The sequence below is a fragment of the Geospiza fortis genome, unplaced genomic scaffold (genome assembly GCF_000277835.1).
Source record: "Geospiza fortis unplaced genomic scaffold, GeoFor_1.0 scaffold190, whole genome shotgun sequence".
Lineage (NCBI taxonomy): Eukaryota > Metazoa > Chordata > Aves > Passeriformes > Thraupidae > Geospiza > Geospiza fortis.
This window is the reverse complement of record NW_005054328.1, coordinates 121,520-143,988: the sequence shown is the minus strand read 5'-3', so window position 1 is coordinate 143,988 and position 22,469 is coordinate 121,520. Positions and strand designations below refer to the sequence as shown.

General features: G+C 38.4%; 1 protein-coding gene across 2 annotated transcripts in view; it reads left to right on the top strand.

Annotated features, from left to right (window-relative positions):
* Positions 1–20,505, top strand: part of ASRGL1 (asparaginase and isoaspartyl peptidase 1) — a 21,035-nt gene extending 530 nt beyond the window's left edge. The window contains exons 2-7 of one of the 2 annotated variants that reach the window (XM_031057196.1): positions 913–1,181; positions 4,901–5,043; positions 10,020–10,174; positions 14,403–14,521; positions 16,345–16,455; positions 19,127–20,505. In XM_031057196.1, the coding sequence (XP_030913056.1) occupies positions 995–1,181; positions 4,901–5,043; positions 10,020–10,174; positions 14,403–14,521; positions 16,345–16,455; positions 19,127–19,362 (951 nt within the window). In that variant the 5' untranslated portion in view covers positions 913–994 and the 3' untranslated portion in view covers positions 19,363–20,505. Of the gene's footprint in view, positions 1–863; positions 1,182–4,900; positions 5,044–10,019; positions 10,175–14,402; positions 14,522–16,344; positions 16,456–19,126 lie in introns of those variants that run through there. The other variant, XM_031057195.1, reaches the window with a different exon arrangement.
* The last annotated feature ends 1,964 nt before the right edge of the window (positions 20,506–22,469 follow it).

Below are 22,469 nucleotides of genomic sequence, written 5' to 3'. Positions count from 1 at the left end.
TGCTGGCTGAAATAAAATCCTGAACGGCCTTGCTTACGGGATGATGTGCCCCTCAGCGGCCCCGGCTGGGATTTCCTCTGCTCCCCGCCTGCTGCCGACCCGGGCTGCCTCCCCTGGGGCAGCCGGAGTGCGAGGGATCGGAGGAGTGCGGGAGGCTCTGTCGGAAGGGTTTGCTTGTATGATGAGAGGAAAGGCTGTTGGATTCTGTTCTTCACAGCCTCCAAAAATAGCCGTCCCCGAGAAACTTTTCACGAGGGGAGTTTTCTCTGGCAAGTGCCCCAGATTTCTGCGGGAGATGAGTTAGCTGCTGCTTCTTTGCCTTTTTCTGGAAGCTAAACCCGTGATTTGCATCCCCAAAGATGTGTAGCAGCTATCAACAATGGTTTGTGCTCGCCGGAGGCCATGAGCGGTAACAACGCGGTGTTGGCTGCCAGGTGTGAATGAAAACCTTGTTTTCCTGCTCGAAGTTCAAAGTATAGCAAGAGGTCAGAGGTCGGGAACCAGGTGGTTGAGCTGGGTAAGCCTTTAACTCGGGTCAGGTCAGTTGCCTTTCTTTATTGCTGGTGATATTACTCTACTCTGACAACAGGCTACCCATCTAAAACAAAGAGCAGTTGGCAGGTTCAAGGGTTACTCAAATGCTTATTCCCACGTAATTTATTATTACCAGACAAAATTCATACTAAACAACCAGGTTGTAGAGTAACTTAGCCTGAAAGGGGCCCTTGCTGTGCCACTTGACCCAGACCATTCCTCAAAGCCGGGCTGGCCTCAGGAGTTGCACCAAGCTGCATGGGGCCTCGTCCAGACTGTATTAGGAGCTCCTCCATGTGAATACCTGGCTTCCCAGAAGGTAAAATTGTAGCAAACTACCCGTATGTGTTACCTAACCAGCAGCCACTCTCCTTGTAGAAAGAACCACATGCAAAAGACTTTTCCTTCCCATCTACTGACCTGTGTGCACAGCTGAAAACCAGAGGAGGAACTTGGCAGGATGAAGCCTGTCATCGTGGTGCATGGTGGAGCTGGCCGGATCTTCAGAGAGCGAGAAGAGGGATGCCGTGCTGGTGTTGTCAGAGCTGCTCTGCGAGGTTACGCTCTCCTGAAGCAGGGAGGCAGTGCCGTAGATGCAGTTGAGGAGGCAGTACGGTCAATGGAAGATGATCCTCATTTTAATGCAGGTAATTTTTCTAAGACTTAAGTGGACTTAGAATCACGTTATATTTCAAATGTTTTGCCCTGATGCTTCTGAAAATCCTGGCTTGTATTATTACTGTTGCATTATTATTGATTTATGTACATTGCAGTGGAGTAAATACTAGTGTCACAAAATAGGTGGTTTCTCAGTGTGGTATGTACTGTAGTTTCTCATGGTACACTTAGGAAGATGAGTTATGCTTTTGCCATTCTTCAGTGTTATGTATCTGCCACTTAATTTGTGTGGGGCTGTTTTACATTTCTGTAAATCTTTTGTTACTGTGCTATGTATATCCAGTTTTAACACATGAACTCTTACAGAATATGTGTTAAGTTAATGTGTCTCTTTAAGGCTCTTGGATATACCTTGCAGCCTTGTTTTTAATCCTGAGTACTTGACCTTTGCCTATTGCCACAGAAATACTGTTGATGGGGATTTTAGGTGGTTTTCTATTCATTAATGCTTGCGATTAGTTACTTTGTAAATAATACTAGAGAAGCAATGCAATAATGGTGTATCAGTTGTAAATCTATACCTTCCTATAGTAAGGGTTTGTAACTGGATTTCCTAATCAGTAATGTGAATTAATGTTAGTGGTAGTAATCAAATACTTTCTCCTCTTCCTAGGACCTCAAGTTTATTATTTTTATGAATTTCAGCAAAAATATTTCCCCACTCCTGCCGTGGTATGTCAGAAAAGCACATGGAATGAAATGTAGGTGCTTAGTATCTTAGGTAACATAGCTATTTGTTATGTGCTCAGTTAGTTTGCAGAGGTTCATTTGTTCCATCTCACCTTGCAGTCAAGAGCAGCTTTTATTTAATATGAAACTTTCATTGTTTTGTTATTGACTTGGGTTGAACATTTTGATTTTTAGAGCATTCATGCTGAAATTATGAAGTGGACTTGAAGGTGTAGTGTGTGCTTTTAAATAGTTAGCATCAGGGTGGCGTGCTGTCATTTAGCTTTTACTTAACTGGACTTGAGCCTTCACCCATTGTTCAGGTAGTGGCAAGTAGTCTGTTACAGATATATCTAATTGTGTCGATGCTCATTAGATACAGCTGCTCTCAGAATCTGGCAAAAATGAGCTGAAAGCTATGTGAAAATGACCCTGATTGGAGTAGCTGTTTAAAACTCATTGTGTAGTATTTATCTTGATAAAAGGATAAAATCAGTTTTGCTGTAATATTTTCTAGGCAAACAAAGAAACAACAATAAAGATGGGGAAGAATGGGCAGAACAATCAAGTTATGTCCTTTTTTTGCTTGATAGGGTGTAGCCATGCTGTATAAGGTCATCTTGATGTAGGCTTGGTGCAAGGGCTCAGAAGCTATACTGGTGTATAAAATTACCATTTTAGTGACTTGTGCAGCTTAATAAAGTAATCAAGTTCTGCTTGTGCTGTGGTTATATTTCTGTGTGATCTCTTTGGCTACAGTATGAACCAGCTTGGCATGAGTACTCCAGGTGTAAGAACTGGCACCCTATTGGTCCTTGCACACTCTCTCCTATGCAGCCTTTGCAGGACAGAGGACAGATCTGTCTATCCACAAATAGAGGGAGTTGGAGTACTCCTCTCAGTATCCCAGCTGTGATTAGGGTAATGTCAGACATGTTGATTATTTGTCTCCTCCTAGATTTTCTGTCTTCTGTTTTCTGTCTCTTTCTGCTTCCTAGCCCTTTGCTTAATAAGAAGCCAGAAACTTTATTTTTTCAGCACTACTGCCAATGGATACCATTGCCTCAGTGGCTGGTTGTCCTTACCCATTGCTTTGGAAAGCAGGTGAAAAGGCAGCCTGTAACCACAGAAGGAGGTTTCATGGTACCTGAGATCACTTGAGGTTCAGTAATTAGCTTTGCCCTCCTGTACAGACTTTCATGGTGACTAGTGGAATGAGAAAAGTTGGCTGTACAGCTCTCAGAGCTGGAGGAGTTGTGGATGCCCCATCCCTGCAAGCGTTCAAGGCCAGGTTGGATCAGGCCCTGAGCAACCTGATGTAGTGGGTGGCATCCCTGCCTGTGGAAAGGGGTTGGAACTAGGTGATCTTCAAGGTTCTTTCCAGCCCAGGCCTTTCTGTGAGTCAATGGCAAGTGGGATGAATTGTTCTTAGAAGGCACCTACTGGTGGTCTCTCTTAACCACCTGTAAAAGGAGACTTGTTTAGAAAGCTGCCTTTGATTACAGAAACTGTCTGCAACTGTTTTCTGCTCAGCAAATTTTAGAAAATCCTAAAGTGTATCCTCTGAGATATGTCCAGTAGACATGGGGTACTCTTAATGTGGTGATGAAGGGGCCTTGTTGAGTTTCCCCTGGAGCATGGTTCTGGTCAGTGATGCTTGGGAAAGGGGTACCCTAGTTCTAGTGGGAATTTTGTGATCATGGGTTAGAAAGCCTACCCTGTCAAAGGATGTTAAAAGAGAATGGCAGGGTTTATCTGAGAAAACAATTCCTTACCAGCATAAGGAAAAGCTGGAAGAATGATGTTCACGTGGGTGGCACAAGGCAATTAACCTGTAAGCTCTTTACAGATCAGTCTAGAAGTTAACATATTGTGAATGATGCAGGACTTAACTGTGGAAAAATTTAATTAGCTGGAGACAGGTAAAAAATAACTTTTGGGGGTGTGTCTGTATGTGGCAGGGGCACTTTTGAGATTCCAAGAGGAGGATTACAGGATTTAGCTGCCTTTTGTCACAGGGGATTTAATTGCATATATTCTGGTCTGAAGTACTTTGGTATAAAAGTTTTATGTCAATTATTAACAGTGGTTTCTGGACTGCTTTAATGTTGATGTAACAGGAAGGAGAAAAGCCCTGCTGGATTAGTTATGTATAGTGCACAGGTCTTTTTACCTGAGGTACTGTGTACATCTGCCATGTTTTGATTTGTTTTTTACTTTTCAGATTTAGTCTTCACCATCTGTATTAGCAAGGCTTGTGCACTTGATGATTTACAAGCTCTTATTCCTCTGTGGTGCAATTATTGGCATTATTTAAAAAACCACCCTATTTGCATTGTCTCATTTTGTATGTCATTAATTTTCAATTATGTTAGTGATAGCACTGATAATTATAGAAGAAGATAACTACCTGATGTTTTGTTACTTAACTTTTAGTTTATAAAATTACTTTATATACTCTTTTTATTTGGTGATGGAAGAACTTGTGATTTCAAGCCTTTGCTACAGTAGTGAGGGGACACTTAATCTGCTCCATTAATTTTGGCGGTTTCTTGGAGTGCTGTGTGGTGTTCATCTGTTGATAGGGTCAAACACTATACTATTTCTTTGGGTGGTGTTGTATCCTCTTGGAAGAACTGCAAAGGCAAAACAGTACACTTAAAAGGGATCTGGGGAATAAAGAATTCTGTTCATGATGGTTTGTTCATCTAACTTTAATACCAAGTATATAATTTGGATGGGATTGGAAGTGTGTTTTTCGTCTTATAAAAAAGTAAAACTCAGTTTTAAAATAGATGTTGTACTCTGTGAGACTTCTGTTAGTGGCTGGATTTTGTGGTTGTACTCAGCAGTGTTTCTGCTGGGTTTTTTGTATTTGGGAGATACTTTCGGTAAGTCAGCAAAGTGGGAAAGAGAAAGGCTGCTTGCTGAGAGCTTATAATTGAATCACCTGGGTGGTTAGCTCTTAATGACTTTCTTCTTTTTCTCTCGCCCCCTACTATTTTTTATTTGTCTTTAGGTTGTGGATCTGTTCTAAATGAAAAAGGTGAAGTAGAAATGGATGCCATTATCATGGATGGAAAAAATTTAGACTCTGGAGCAGTGTCTGCAGTTAAGTGCATAGCAAACCCAATAAAACTTGCTCGACTTGTTATGGAAAAGGTATGCTGATTATCTACTTGAGTATGAAGCATTTTCTTTTCCTTTGAACTTCATCCAGTATATTGATACACCTCAGTGATGGTGTTTGTGTAGTGCTTTAAAGCAGCAAGGAAGGGAAAAATGGATTGGAGTGTTTGGAAACTATGGTCATGACTATGAAGCACTTACCCTAAGGGGTTTTGAGAAATATTTATAAACAATAGCATTCTAAGGAAACATAACTTGAGTTATACATGTTGGTCTCCTGTAGTTCCACTGCTGGTATTCAAGGGGGTTTTTTTGTTGTTTTTCACTTGTTTTTTGAAGAGCTTTTATGTTGTCACTGAGTTTTGTGCTTGATCTTGCAAGATTAAAGTTAGGTAATACACTGTTCACTTTGGAACTGAGTTCATGGAAATGAATGTTCATGGAACTGAATTGAATGACCCAGTTACATATTTGGCTATGTAATGCACTCCTTTGTTGTTCTGGGTAGCCTTCTCCACTGTGACCTGATCAGGTGGTAGCACCAGTACAGTTGTAATCTTCCACCAGTAGAAGATAACATTAGCTCTATGTGGTGCTGACAGGTTTTTTCCAAGATAATCAAATTTATCATGGCAGTAAATTACTTGGCCTTCTATATAAGATCAATCCCACCTTACTCCACTAGGAAGTCCATCTAATATTTGCTACCGCAGACTTCTCTTATTTTTCAGATATGGTGCATATCTGATGATGTCTGTGTCTGTGTTACTATTACAAGACTGTGACAGTGATCAAAAAGTTTGTTCCGTCTTTGGAGTTTATAATTTCATCCTACTAGTACAGCTGCCCTATTGTTGAAAAGGTTCATATTTATAAAAACGCTTATTAATAAAGACATATGTTTCTTTAACCTTTCAAAGTTGCTTTTGGGGGAACAAAACCTGTTTTGGTGATCTATAAAGATGATTGACATTTGTCTTGTCCTTAATGGCCTCCAAAGCAGATAGAATTTTTTTGTGTCCTTAATTGAAAGATAGTTCTGCTTTTAAGATCAGAACATTTCACTAGCATATTGAATATAAATACTTCAGTGAAATGTATGTCTACTAGAAAGCAATGTTAAAACTTGTGATGAGTAAGTTTTTTTCCTTCATACAGAATTTTTTTGTTATTAACTAGATCAGTGAATGAGTATAGGTGGTAGACAGCTTCACAAGACAAAATTTGAGAATATAGATGAAGGGTCAGGGGAGAGATATCTCTAGCTTGTTAAGGTGAATGTTGCATTTTATTTTATTTTCTTCTGTAGAGAACTTATTTTAATGCCTATTGTTTACTTCTTATTCCAGAATCACTGATTTATTTTATTTGTTGGCTTGTCTATGAAAAATTCCTATTTTATTCAACAAGAATAAAGTCAAAGTGGCACTGTTGGATTTTGAGAATATAACTTTGCAAAGTGTGTTTTAAAAATTAAAGAGAAAACCCCAAACCAACAAAGAGAAAACCCTCTCCTCTGTCATGTCTATTACAAAGTCTTTCTTGTCATTGCGTTGTGCTTCTGGTGTTTAAAAGTGTTGAGGCTAAATTTGAAATGAAATCATACAATCCCACTGTACAGGACCAAGTATAATGGTGTAGCCCTAACACCATGACGTTTTGTGGTACAGGCATTACTCTTTGCCAAGATGCAAAAAAATATGTGTGCATGATGATAAATTTCAAATGTAAATGTTGGCCTAAATTGCTTGATCTATCTTGAGATGAGTTTCTCTGCTTCTCCATCTCCCATAAATGGGAATACCAGCTGATGTTGCTCTTCTGCTCATTGTTGCCCCTCTGTTCGTCTTGGACAGGAATTGTGGGACTCCAACCCAGGGTATTTCATAGTACATTTCTCAGTGTGTCTGTTTTACTGTGCTTGATTAAAAAGCATTTTTAACTGTGAGACTTGGGGGTAATAAGGGTAGTTTTTCTGGGGTCTTAAGTCTATGTGCATAATTCCCAGTGGTTTTTGAGTGCCTCAGTACCATAAAGAATTTTGAAACATGCGGCTCCCAAAAACAAACAAACCAACCAAAACCACCCTGTACGTCTGCTTGTAATTGTATTTCTATCCTATTATGGAACAGTGTGGGCTCCATCTGGTGGCCAGAATAGCTCCTCTAGGTTGTTGTTGCAACACGCTGTCCTTTTTGGCTTTCACTTTCCCACTGGGCTCAAACTTGTCCAAATTCATGAAGTAGAAAAAAGGAGAGCAGAATAATTTCCATTCATGATTTACTGTACTGTTGTTCACAGGAGCTTCTAGAGGTGGAAGACTTTTAGTGCATTTACTAATGTAACACAATCTTGAAAAAGCACTTAAATTTCTGTTGAATTATTCCTGTTTGTATTGAACATAAATAGAATGATACATTGATTTTTTTTTTAAATTTGGGGCGTGTAACCCTTCTCAGCTCCAAAACTTCATTAGGTGGGCTTCTCATGAACATTAGAGCACTAATTCATTGGTGTATGTAAGCTATGTACATTTTCCCCTACTCTTATTGTGCAGGACTTTACATTAGGCAAAAGACAATTTAGCTTAGAAGACAGACTTCTTGAGGCAAAAGGCCAGGGTTTTTTTTCTGTGCTTGCAGAATTTTTAAATGAAGAATTGTGATGGTCTGAACTTAAGGCCCAGCAGAAATTTGGGGTATTTTCCCCATTTCCAGTGAAATTAGCTAAAAGTTCCAGCTTTTGTTGCTTATTTGTGAGATTTGTTGAACCCTTTTCTTGTCCTTTTAGATTACTTTATGTAAACGTCTTCCAGAAAAAGTATGCACTTTATATTAGCAAACATATTAATGAAACTAGAAGAATGAGACAGAAAAATGTGCTTTTGCATTGTTTGACAGTGTTCTACTAGCTCTTTTGATTGACAACATCTGTTGAAGAGAATGATTAAAATCACCTTAAGACATCATCTTTTCAGTGAGGACTGAAAAAGAAGGGAAAAAGAAAACCCAAACACTAAGTCCTATCGTAGAAGTTTATTTATCAATATGCAAGTATTTCTTGTTTGTGTAGCCTAGGAAGGTGCATATATTATGCAAATCTGCATATGGGATGGAATCCTATGAAAAAGTTTTTAGAAATAACTTCTACTTTTTATAATAAAACTTTATATTTTTAAGACTTATTTAAAGGATGCTATAGTCTTAGTTGCTGAAGAAAGCAAGGGATGGAGGACACAGCCTTCTGGTACAGATCAAGACTAAAGCCAATTTCAAATTTCCTACAAAAACCCACCAAACCAAAAAAAAAACGCCAACCCAAACCCACAAATAAAAACCAAACCTATTTTGAAAATTGTATTGTGTGCTTTTTGTGGGTGCAGTGGCAGAGGGGGGCAGTATTGCACAAAGAAGTTGGCTTTCAAGTCGAGGAACACTGCTCATTAATTTTGTCAGAAATAGGTTGGTCTTACATCGTCTGGTAATATGGGAACAGCACTCAGCATGCAAGCCCAATGTCCCCTTTCACATATACAGGGGACTTCTTCTTGTCACCCTTAGTATTCCCTAAAGCAATGCTCTCATGAATTAAAGATTAATTAAAAAGGCATTTAAATTTTCAAAAATGTTTGATGTCGGGGCTGCAACATCAGAAATGTTTCTAAAGTGTTGTCCTCTGTCCCTGTCCAAAGGGCTTAATGCAGAGGCTGTAATAGGCTTAAGTAGAGGTCAGTGTCTCTGACTTGGGAAGAGGTTTGTCTGGAATCCTTTAAAACAATGCAGTGCTATGTGTTGGTCATGGTAGTGATTACTTGTCATTGCTTTAGAAATCTACAGCAGGTGATGGTCTGCAGCATCTTAACCTGAAGTTTTGAGGCTGTAAATGCCCTCCAGAATGTAGCATGGTACAGAAATACCCAACCTTTGCTGTCCTTACTTCTGGCTCAGAGCTGGCTCTGTGCCATGTGGGTGCTTTGCAAGGCTCTGCAGGGCTGCTGCCTCCAGCATCATGGTTCTGTTTGCACCTCGGCTGCTCTGGTGTCCTGTGCTGCTGCAGGGACACAAAGGCTGGCTGTAGTTTAAGTGCTCTGCTCTGAAATTGTTCTGTGCTGTATAGTCAGACCACCACTTCTCTAAAACCTTCCCAGGCTCTGATGAGCAATTGACAGCTGTGTAATTGTGCAAGAAACTGCTTACTTTTTGACACATTAAAACAACAAAAAAATAAAATCAGATTTCAGAGCTCAGAGCTACTACTAAAGTATAAGGATTAATTAAACAAATTTATCTGGCAAGCTTCTCTAAAATATGAATTAACTGAGCTCTACAGACTTTAAAGCATGGAATTAACTAAGGTTGTTGAATTAAAATCTGGTTTGGAGTGCTTTGTAAATATAGAAATCAAAATAGAACTTTCAAGTATTGTTAGAAGAAAGTAAACATTTCTTGGTCAAATCCATTAGAAAGTATTCTGTTCTTAAATTTGATCCTCTGACTTAATAAGAATAGCAGCTTGTTGAAGGAAATACTTTAAATGAAATTTAAGGGACATTTTAGTTGTATGCTATTTACATTTGTAGGTTATTTTACTAGGTGTAATGCCTTTAAACAGGAATTTATTTAGCAGTCTTTTGAATAAAAGCCTTCTAAATCTCTTAGTTAACTGGACAAAACAGTTAGTTATGTAGTAATTTGGTGATTCATTTGAAACAGTACAAAGCAGTTGCATACAAATTAGCTAAAGAACAAATTTACCAATTTTCTTTCTCCCATTATAGTAAGTGTTAAATAGATAAGTACAATTCTTTTCTATTGATGGTTAAACTTTGTGGTCTGGAGAACTGAAAGCTTCTTCAGCTATAGTGGAAGGGGATATGGACAGAAGTTTAGAAATTTTTAAAATAAAATTTGTAATTTCCTTTTTGTGGATACTTCTAAAAAGCAGTTATACAAAATTGCTCAGTACAAGACAAAATAAGGTTTGTCAATGAATCTCTTGTCTTTCTGCAGACAAAGCACATGCTGCTGACTGACCATGGTGCACACCTGTTTGCTCAGGCCATGGGTATTCCTGAAATTCCAGGGGAGAAACTCATAACTGAGAGATCTCGGGAGAGATGGAAGAAGAACCTTGAGCCAGATTGCAACCCTGAAGAGTTTCAGAAGTAGGTAAAATATATTTTATTTTCAAATTTGGGTAATTTACTTTGGGCTATCTGGTTACAAAAAAACTCAAAAGAAACCAAAAACCCCTGAACGAACAAAGTGACCAAGAAAAACAAAACCCCAAACAAATAAACACAAACCTCAAAGGCCTGTATTCCAAATGTTATGTGGCTTGATACAGTCTTTACAGTATGTCTTTCTTGAAAGCAGTAGAAAACAAAGTTTTCAATGAATTTGCTTAAACTTAAATGACTGGAACAAACTTGATGAAACTTGTTGCTGCTTAAGATGATTATTGGTCACTTTGACAATAGCATAGGTTTTGTGGCTTTATTGGAGAACAAAGTTAGAACTTGTTACTGCTCTTAAAATCATCAGTTAGAGAGGTACATAGAGTAGCTTTAACACACAGCAGGTATTATTTTGTATAGCTTTTTCTGTGGAGGAACTGGTTTTTAAAAATCAGTGCACATACTAAAGCAAGTAAATAAAAAAAGCCCTGAAAACCTAAGAAAGGTGATCTTGGTTAAGTATTAAGTAGATGATCAGATTTGTTTTTAAATTTGATTAGATAGTTAAACAACATCAGAGTTTGACCAGCAATTCCTTCTGAGTGGTAATTGTGCCTGTTGGTTATGAAAAGGAATTTAAAAAAATGACCAAGTTTAGTGGTGGGTGGGAAGAGAGATGCTGCTGGATGCCCAACAGCAAAATGAACGTCATTTGGAAAACAAGCCAGTCTCATATAAACTACAAGGGAAGGTGAGGGGGACAGTAAAGGAATGAAAAACATCAGATGTCAAGAATGATTTCTGTGCCTTTGAGGTAGGCATAGTCACTTAATTGTTTTGAGCTTCCATTTGTTCATCCATGATTGTGGTGCAGGAAAACACTGTATTACATTACATAAATGCTGTATTATGTGCTGTTCATCTGTTTTGTGAAACAGGAGTAATGACAGGAGCAAAACTGAATTTGTAGATCAGAAGGAGGAAATTTCTTCTGTGAGCATGTTAATTAAAGTCCATGAATCGAGGCTATAAATTACAACCTGTATGTTACTTTCAGTAAATTGCTGGAAGGAAAAAACAAAGTAATGAGACAAGCATGAATATGGTCTTGTAAACCAAGTGATGTTGTTCCTTGACCATAAGGTCTTGGTCATAGTTTGTTTTGTATCCAACACGAGTTTTCTTTTGATCTGTGGTCTGTCCAAGGACTGCGTGGTATTATCGTTGATTGTGAAGAATTTTGAGGATGGTGTAACCACCACTGTCTCTTGTTCTCTTGAACATAGCAGTTGGAATAGCATGGCATTTAGATCTTCATTCATTCCTCATAACTGCTTCACTTTTACTTTTTTTTTTGTTTGTTTGTTTGTTTGTTTTCTGAAAACAGTGTTAGGCATCTTCAGTTTCAGCATGGACTTCTTCTGGAATATCTGATAGTAAAAAGCTTGTGTATTTCTGAAAGGCTGAAGACTTTTTCTTGTCTTGGCCATGCTGTTCTTTTTCTGAAAACCAAAACATCAGCACAAACTCACAAAGTTGGAAACAAGTCTTTTTTAATGCAAACCCATTTCATTCTGTATCACACGTGGAATGTTCTTTTTCCCTGTTATGTCCACAGTGATTATGCAGAAACTTGCCTGAGGCGAACAGACAGAAGGTGAAGTAGTGTTAGTCAGAGGCAACATAATACCAGATCATACTGGGAATTTGAAGGTTGGTGTGTATTTTACTTCCGGTCCCCTGATCCTCACAGTGTTAGAAACCCTGAGGTTTCATAGGCTTTGCAGGTAAAGTCTGGTGTCTCCACAAGAGATACCTTTCTCCTCTGCTGGTTAGCAGCTTGCATTGATTTACGCTGAAAGCTTAGGATTCCACTGTGTGTGGAACATTCAATCTTGCACACCTTTTGCTGAGAAGAAGGTGTGATTTGATTTATCTGCACGCTGCAAAGACTTTGTTGAGAATTACTGGAGTTTGCCTGAGAATCCCACAGAAAGGATGTTGAGTCTGGCTGTAAGGTAGTAAATGGGCTCCTAGCCCCACTGGGAATCGCACTGCTAGAGTAACTGGAGGAGGTATTAACTAACAAGGGCCCTAACAACAATAAACAGAAAACCCCACTCTGATGCAGGGCTGGGAGACAAAATAGCAGGTAACTCGTTAGTTAAACAGGGGTGGTGTAAGTACATGTCACTTCATGGGTATTGGATAATGAAAGATTTAGACAAAAGGAAATGAACAAATCCAAATAATACATTCTGTATCACAGTATATATTATTCCTATATGCAGTATATAGGAATAGTTATTGATTGAAAAAATCCCTAATAGCCTCTTCTGGTACACCACAGGTACTTGTTGAGGTTCTTGCTACTGTCAATAACTAAAAATAGAGAGATGGTTATAATTTGATAGCAGTTTTGTCTTTTTTGTTAATGTTTTGGAATTGACTAGCCATGCAAAAAAAAATTTATTTGTATCTTCTTTGTTCTGAAGTTGATCAAAGGAAAGGTTACAACTACAGCAGTAAAAAAAGGGACTGTAAGAAATCAAGTGTAGTTGTCTATTTGCTCTCCTGCAAATGAGGTGTGTTGGACACATTCACTTTGTTATTTATTGCCAGTTCTGCTCTCATACCAAAACAGGTAATTACTGCCTGTGTCATCTGTGTGCTTTTGTTTTCAGAGTTGCTTAAGGTAAATGCTTATCTAAGAAAATATACCTCTGGATACATCTTTCTTAGTTTCTCAGGAGGATCTAACTTTAGTTGGTTGAAGGGTGCTACATGAATGTGCAAGGGAGTACTGAATTTACTAATGTTCTTTTCAGCAAATCACTTCTAACAGATGGATGGGTGGGAAGCCCATCTGCACCATCATATCAGTTTGAGATGAGGTCCGTCTCTACATAAATGTCAGAGCAGCCTATAAGGCCTATGATTCATCAGTCAGCTTGGAATTGCTGTGAATGAAGTGTAGGGACTGACAGTATGATATTTTACATAAGCAGGAGGGAACAGGAAGTTGGGTCTCTGAGAAACTGGCTCTGGGTTTCAAGGTACACAAAGACTTTGTCTGACTTAATTAGCTTAGATTTTGCACAGCTGTAGAGAAACCCTCATCAATGCCCAGGCAAATTCAAAAGGTATTCCTTTTCCAGTTGCCTGTTGGGTAGTTCCTTGAAGGATTGTTACAAATTATTTTCCTGTGTGGGGGGATTTAGATAATTTTGGGGGTTTGATATACTTCGCCTAGTCACATACTGGTTTATGTCCCTACGTGAATTGCTAAGACTGGAATATATGGGTATTTAAACTGTTGCTTCTCAGTAATATCTCACTTCTCAGTGCAGCAACTGTTACAATAAGTCACGACAGGCTTTTTTTTTTTCCATACACAACTACACATGTCTATTTTTAGCAGGCTATTGTATATAGCCTTTTCTATGTGGAAGAAATAAAGATATAGTTGAGACTTCTGTTTTCTTCAGTGCCTGAAGATTTTTAAACCAATGTGCAGTTTCAGCAGAGTCTACTGGCCAAGTGATTTAAACCTCAAGATTATGTAGCTACAGAGTACAAAGGCTGAAGTATGTCTTAATGATGCATTGTGAGCAATACTAGTTGAAAGGAAAATAAGTAAGCTTTTTCTTTTTTTTATAGCATTCAAACATTAAGGGGAGTAAGGAAAAGGAAAGAGGAGGAACAGGAAGGAAATGATTCAGTGCATGCATAACATTACTGTCCTTTTCTGTATTCACTCATTTACGTGCATTGTCATTAATAATTCCGGTTAGCCTCCTGTTGAAACAGTGGAGCCAATTGTTACATCTTTGAGTTGCCATTTAGGGGAAAGTTGTGTGTCAGTTTGTGTGTCAGCCAAAAAACTACTCCAGAACTATAATGACTAGAAATATTTCTGCCCTGTGTGCTTTTGTTTTGCGGGTTTTTTCCCTCCCCAAGTTTCCATGCTATGAAAGTAAACAAGTCATGGGGGAAAGATTTAAAAAAAAGAGTTTTCTACTCTATTAAATACAAAGCTTGTGAGAATTATTGCATGTTTCTTGTTATTTTGTAATGAAAAGCATGGCAAAAATAGCTTCATGATGAGTAGTAATTCTGTTGTAGAAATCTTTAAAGCTACCTGGGAAATAAAGGCAACGTGCTTTGGCAGGTATGCTTTAATTCTGTCTAATTCATGAACTGTTTTTCTTGGCAGAGACCTTGGAACAGTCGGTGCTGTTGCTATAGACAGTGAAGGCAATGTGGCTTGTGCAACATCCACGGGAGGACTCTCTAATAAAATGATAGGCCGTGTTGGTGACACAGCATGCATAGGTATGGGGTGTGGGATCTTGCCTTTCACTTTTTGGGAGCATCTCATTTAAAGAAAGAAAAAAAAAAAAGTATTGCAATTCTCCTTTTCATTAGTGAAGCAAAACATAAATACTAGTCCATCTGAAATGGAGGTCTATCATTCAAATCTATCAAAGCTAAAGCTCCTTACAGCTTGGAGGTATGCAAGAAAGAATTGGACAACGGGGATGGGAGTTTGTTTTTTCTGTCCTTTCTTCACTGCGAACACCTGTGTTTCCTTTCTGTTGATTCTGATCAAGCTCTCCTTTTTTATGGTTCTGCTTTCCACTAAGTCAAAAACTGTAGCCTGCTCCATATTACGGTGCTGTTTCCTCAATACTTAAGGAAGTAGGTGTAATTGCAATTACTACTTGTTGTATTAGTGAGCAAGAATTATAAAGTGACTCGCAACTTTGAGTAAATTCCTGTTCTTAAGAGAGCCCCGATAAGACTGTCTCAGAACCTAATAGACGTGGTGTGGAATAAAGGAAATATTTTAAGAGATTTCTTATCCAAGTATAAAGAGACACTTGAAATCCTTTCCGCAGAGTTGCCAGTTGATTGCTTCAGGGTTCTACCATACAGCTGGGATTTGGAAAACAATTACTTTTAGTAAAACATGTTCCAAACTCAAATAGCATTGCTGTTGGCAGTATATGATAATTATAAAACTGTCTTTCTTTTGCATACAAAGTTGCTGACATTTTGGTATCCTCTGGATTTTGACTGTGGTTTTCAGTTTTGTGTCTGGCTGCAGCCTTCTGACTGCAAATGCCCTCCTCCTGTGTAGATTATGTTCAGTGTTGTTATCATTCGGGACATGGGTTTATGAAGGAGAAGTGAAACTGGTCATTTTTGAGCATATTTCTTGCAACTTTTGGTCTTGCTAGGTGTCTTCATGATTTGATACAGAAATGTCAGCTGTGCTTTTAAACATCAGAGGCTTCGGTAAGGGTATTGACTTAATATGGCAGTGTTTTTCCACATGTTACTCAGAGTCCATTAAAAGGGTCTGATCAAGAAAGCACAGGAGGGAAGAAACTCATTGCTCTTCTAAGGCCTCTTTCCCCTCCCCCCGTACCTTGTTTATAAGCTGTGGTATGTTTCTTCCTAGCTCCTGGGACATATTTTTCTTAGGAGATGTGCTAGAAATATGGGTATTGAGCAAGCAGAAGCTTGGTAGAGAACAGGGTGTGGAATGGGCCCGCAAAACAAGGATGGGAGAAAAAAAAAAAAGGGAGGGAAGGGGAGTTCAACAGAAGAAACACTCTGCTTGTGGTGAGGACTTTGAAGATTCTTCAGGCATGCTTTGAAATTTTACTAGAGCCGATGCTCTTCAAATCTCTTATATGCTGTGGAGGGTAGGTTCCTCTCAAATTGGTCGGCTCACAAATGTCCTCACTAGCTCTTCCTTCATATCTTCTCAATTGATATGAGCTGGCATTCTGCATCCTGACCCTATCTTGCTGATCTTCAGTATACCCGTCTTGCTGTTCTGGAAGATATTTTTGCCCATTCCTGTGGAGTGTTGGCCTGCTTCTGCTTCTTGTACACAAACAGCTGACTAGTCTTCTCTCTCAGTTTGACAACTGACTTGCTCCAACTGTTGTTCATCTCTTTCATCTGTTTTACTTTTCATATTGTGCAGAAATGAGAAGCAAGCATTTCTGACACTTTGCTCTCAGAAATGCATGGAGCTAATGGACCTAAAGGAAGGAATGTTTGGTACCTATTTTAAACAATGCAGGGCTTTTAAATCATATTACAGAATATTGCCTTCTTTTTTTTTTTTTCCCTTTGAAAAGGAAGTGGAGGTTATGCTGACAACCATTCTGGTGCCACTTCAACCACAGGACATGGGGAGAGCATTATGAAAGTGGTCTTAGCCCGACTGATTCTCTATCACATGGAGCAAGGTATGTTCCAAACTTGCTGTAGTCTGAAGTAAGGAGGATAGGAAACCTTGCCTAATCACAGGTTTCAGTGTATATCCTGTCATCCTAGAACAGCTGTCAGAGGAGTTGCTCTAAGGGGTATGTGGATGGGTTAAAACAAAAACTTTAGAAACAAAACAAAGTATTAAATTATTAATAAAGCTAAAATAGCTAAAGTAAACAGAATTATCTCTGCTGCCTGATACTGAATCATGCTTTAGATCAGTGTACATTGAAAGACATTACTGTATACTTTGTTTAACAGAAGTTCTCTTTAATCATTTTCCCCAATTATAAACTAAAATTCTGTGAACAAGAAAAAGAAAACAAGTAAAAATAAGATACATTTAAGGGAGCAGTAAGGGAGGGCTAGAAATAGATAACTAGAGCTGAAATAGAAAGTATAATATATTGCATTTCTAATAAACTGTGAAGGTCACTATTGTAACAACTCTGATTACAGCAACAGAAATTATTTTAAGACTTTTTAACCATGATTTCAATTTACATTTTGTTTTGGAAAATGTACTAAACATACTGGTGGGTATGTGGTAAACAGCTGACACAGTATGTCTTATGTGACTGTAATACAATCTGACTGTGGGATGACCCTTTGTAGCTTTACCTTCATGACTTAGTCTGTCATCCAAACCCTTGATTATGTTACAGCCCGTAAACATAGCCAGACAACACACTTGTGTTGCATGCAGTTCAAGAATCATTAATATAGATACCACCATTATTTTTAGAAATAAAATAGCTTTGGGGCAGTACAGTGTAACTTGCTTTGAGATCGACCAAAGTGGAAATAGTTGGAAAACACTCAATTTACATTTTCATTGGAGAAGCAGTAAGTAGAGAGACAAGTAACAGCTGTGAATATTTTTGTTGTGCTTTATAGAGCTGTTTGCATATAATGGGTGCATTCCTCTAAATCTCATAGCTGACATGGCAGTTTCAGCATAAAATATAACCTACAGATTATTTCCCAAAGCTCTTAACATGTTATGCTCTCCCTTTACTCTCTAAATTATGTCTCTAAGTATTCAATTTGTAAACAGCTTTCTAAGCTCTTGTCTAAACTGTATAAACCAGTTTATTCTCTGGCTTGAAGTTAACTGCATTACAAGACTTATGCATTGATAGCAGTTATCTGGCTTGTGATTAATCAATTTGAAAGGCAAATGAGGCTCAAATTAAAAAGTTTATTGGTAGAAAAAAAAAAAGAAAATGAACCCACATGTATTCATGTCTCATTTGTTTGCACTTGTTCACCCTGTCCATGCTTGCTTTACCTTCATTCATCCTGCCCAGAAGTATAACTCAGCTGCCAGGCAAACACGTCAGCAATTAGATTCCCCCCGGCCCCTCCTCCCAACATATTTCCATGAAGGCACTGAAAACAAAACCCTCAAGTTGTTATAGCTTTTTGAGCCCTTGAATAGTGAGCTGAAGTTGCATGTGTAAGAACAACTGCAGAGCCCTCAAAATTCTGTTCAGCTATTTGGTAATTCACATACTAAATATTCTCTTTTGGACAAATGCTGCAAAATTTACGTCTGTGTTTCAGGAGCGAATTGCTTTGGCAGTCTTAACAGCTGTTGGAATTTCAATCTTACGGTGGCAGCTGTTGTCTTGGTGAAAAATCAAACAGTGAAATACTGACCCTTTGAAGACAGTGCCACTGACTTGAATAGTCACAGTATCACCCGTGCGTCAGAGTAAGGAGCTTTATCCTGTCAGTCACCAGTGCTGTGAATAATTCTGACTCTGCTGGTTTTTTCAGTTTTAACTCAAAATTTGCAGGGAAGGCATAAAGGTCAGGTTTTGTTCTATAACCTAAGCTGCATAACATTACTGAGGGTCTATATCTTAAGGTAATTAGGCCAAGCCAATTGCATTCCTGAATGCATATTTAAAATTGTAGTGAACAAATACTTTGCAGCTATTATAGGCCTGTGTGTATGATGTACCTATTAAATTTGATTTATTTAGGAAATACTCCTGTTAATACAAATCAAGTAGAGAAAAGCTAAAGTTGCATTGCTGGTCCTTTGTCTGATGTCTAGGACATTCAGACCTCATTTTGCCTGATGGTTTCAGAAGTTTCAGGAAGAGTCATGCTGATGTCTGCTTTTGATAAATTATGACAATGTGTAGTACGTGCCTTGAGCTCTGTTGCAACCAGTAGAACTAGAACAGAGATGATGACTGAAATTTTTGATTGTTTTGATGTGTGTTTTTTCAAATTGTAAGTGCTTTAGGTTTGGCTTGTCATAAACCTTTGATGAAAACCTTGCAGATTGAAATTTTTTTCTAGTCAAATGATGGAATAAGAAATGGTGTGTCTTGAACATAAAGCTTGTGAGTTAGTTTGTATTAAATAAACTAACTAATTCTGAAACAAACTAATTCTGAATCAAAATCAGAAGCTATGTAAAGAAATACTTGGGGCAGTACCACACCATAGCAGCTCTTCACAACTGTCCAGAGCCTTTCCAAAAATGCATCCTTTGTTAGACTGGAAATTTCTTGCCAATTTAGTTGAAAGAGAAGTTAGATTTGACTGGTTCCATGGGGAGGGGTGAAATTTTAAGAGAATTTAAAAACTGTCAGGACAGGTCCTATGAAGTGATTTTGTTTTTCTTTTCAGGAATGTCACCAGAGGTAGCAGCAGACACTGCGTTAGACTACATGAAGACACGAGTTGGGGGTTTGGGAGGTGTCATTGTTGTCAACAAGGCAGGAGAGTGGGCAGCAAGGTTCTCCACCAAGCAAATGTCCTGGGCTACTGTAAAGGATGACAACTTGCATTATGGGATTTATGCTGGGGAGAAGCATATACAGTCTGTTGATGAAGCTCTTGCATCTGAAAGGGCGGGATTCTAAGAGTGAAGAAAGCTGACTGACAGAGAAGAATGAAGATCTCCAGGTTTTGCTGGAGGACAACGACAGTTGATTTTGTCTTTCTGAAAGGTCTTTTGGTTCACAGGCATTACCACATTTAAAACAAAATCAAAAGTCAAAACAAAATCTGGACATTGTTCTTTGGTGGACGTGTATATATGTGTAGTCTTTTAATACCTTTGTGAAATCAGATACTTCTTTTTTAGATAAGAAAGAGAATGGTCTGTAGGTTCCTTGGTTAGCATGCCTTAATCTTACATTAAAGGGAGTCTGAGTTTCAATATTAGAGAAACTCCTTTCCACATCCATTCTCAGAGACTCCTGCCAGGATGATTTGAGAGAAAAACACCTATTAATTAAAAGCTGAAGTTTGAAAATCCAGAGTCTTTTGAGCAGCCATCTCATGGTACCAGCTTGCTAATGGTCAATGAAATACCACCAAAGAGCAGTGAAAAGTTGAGATTAAAATTGTTCTCACAGGCTTGTGGTAACTTGTCACAGGATATAATGAAGTAAAGAAAGTAACTTTCTCTGGAGAAAGGAAAGGTGATGCTAAGGAGCTCTAATTCCATTCACTGACATCACAACCAAGTAGGCTAGAATGTTTCAAACTGTATGTGGACAGTTAACAGGAAAGGTGCTATGGACTTAGCATCTAGGGTAGTAATAGAGAAGGTCATGCTTTTAATAAAAATAACAGCAAGCTTTTCTATTCAAATGCTAAGGTGATAGGCACCTTTTAAGTCAAAACATGAGACAGAGATGCTGATTAACTGGAAAAATAATTATCTGAAAGTAAGTGATCAAAGCAAGTTGTACTAAAATAAATAAAACTGCCTGTTAACAAGCTTCTTGTGTGAAGTCTGAAACATTGTCTGCAGAGATTTTCTTTTTTAAAAAAATTGACACTCTGTTACTTCTAATACATTTTCTTCATTAAGATTTTGTATTTTTAAAAGAAAAATTCCTTTTTTATTTTCTGACTCTCAACTGTGTGATTTTTTTGTGTTAAGAACTGTAATAATTTTATGCATTTCAGCTGGTGACTAGATTTTCTCTTACATGCCATCACTCTGGAATGTTCCCTTCACAAGATAGCCCAAATAACCATACCAAAATCTTAAATTGTGGTTTGAAACCACTCCTACCTGGGTCCCAACTACAATAAGCTGTATTACTGAGTTTGCACATGCAGAATAGTAGGGTTGCCAAGACTGTCTAAACTTACTCTGTGCTTTTTAGTTTCTTGGATGTTGCAGATGATTGGATGTGGACAGCAGTGGCTCAAGAGAAGATGGCGGATGCAAACCATGACCCTGGAGTAGTTATGCACTTTTTTTCAACAGAAGATCATGCTGAAAATGGCTGCTACATGATCATCAGAAGTTCATAAAACAGTAACAGTAATTCTAATATACTCATTGGTAGAAAAAGGTAGCCTTCTATTGAGTAAAAATGAGATACCAATTCTACAGGGCCCGGCTGTTCTCTGGGGGGTAAAAAAAAAGGTAGCTTAATTTCCAAAATACATCCAAAGTATTTGTCATCAGTAATCTGCTTTGTTTATCTCACCTGTCCCTACTGGAAGATAAAATAGAAGAATAACCTCTATGAGTTCAGTCCAAATTCACTTTGCAGCATTATTTTCATGAAATTGCTCAATGGGGTTTTTTTAAAATTAAAAATAATCCAACTTGGAGTATGTTTTGTAGAGCTAAATGGTGATGCATATAGGTGTGGATGTAGGCTGCACACAAGAACACAAATATCTTGTCATATATACTGGCTTTGTCAGATGAAAGAGTGCATGGAAGGCACAATCGTTATAACCTTTCCTTTGCTTAAAGTAGCTGGAGGGAGGCGTGTTTACCCAGTACTGCTGTAAGAACCTGGTGTACCTTCTTTGTAAAGCTGTTTGTGTGTTAACAGTTTTTGTTCTGGTCAGGCTCCAAGCTGACCAAAACCCAAGTGATGGTTAGTGTAGCAGGAAGCATAAGCTGAGACACCTGCTGGGTGCTTGATTGGCAAGGATTTGGTGCTATGCTAACCCTGCCAGTTGGCTTTGGGTTAGCTTTGAACAAGTTCACATCGACCCAAAAGGCACCAGCAACCTCAGCAGCACTACACCCAGGATCTCAGGGATGTCAGAAGGAATAGTAAATGGCTACTAATTCACCTCAGCTGTTCTCAGGAATACCATGTAATAAATTGGTGGCACTTGACAAAGTCATTATCCTCTATAGGTTCTTCTATCACTCATAACTAGAGTCGCTGGGCACCTTCCAACAGTGCGTTAAGCACTGTGGCTGCCATCTGCTCTCTGTGATTTCTTCTGCCTAACCTACCCCTTGGTGCCATGCTCTATATGCCTTTCCTATAAAAACTCTGATTTTCAAAAATAGATATGGGCTGTTATGTTGCCTAAAATAAAAAGACAAAAACTTGCAACTGGTAAAAAGCATATCTTTAATGAAGCATGTATTTCAGGTGCACAGAAATGGATACCTGTATGTGTGATAAAGGATTGCTACAATTGTTATAAGGTTAATTAATTAGTATATCTAGCAGGTACATCCAGTAGGAGATCAGTTGCCCGAGTAACCAAGCCTTAATCAGCCCCTTGGAGTTAGTAGAGGGATATTTGTTATGTCTCTGAAGTTCGGGTGGAGAACCAGATATTCTTGTCAGAAATTCTCTTCCTAAGAATAAGGCTAAACAGAATTTCAAGAATGTGTTAGAAAGAGCTAGCTTATTATTCTAAAATGTGAGAAACAGCAAGAAAAGTACTAGAAACCATACAGCAATAAACAAAAATCTACAAAGCTATGAATATGTGAAAAAGCTAAAAATCTTCAGCTATCAGTTATACCTTTCCAGTTCATGTGGGACTGGGAAAGACTACTTGTGCCTTACATATGGATTGATGGTATTTGATAATCTTCAGGCTGTAGTTTGCTCCACAGTTCAAATTATGTCAGCTCAGGCAAAGCACTAGTCCAGGCATTCAGGGCTATATGCTTCTCTTCCAGGTAGCTGACAAACACTCAGTAATGGTATGTGATTTCCTCACCTGATCTAGATAGCAGGTA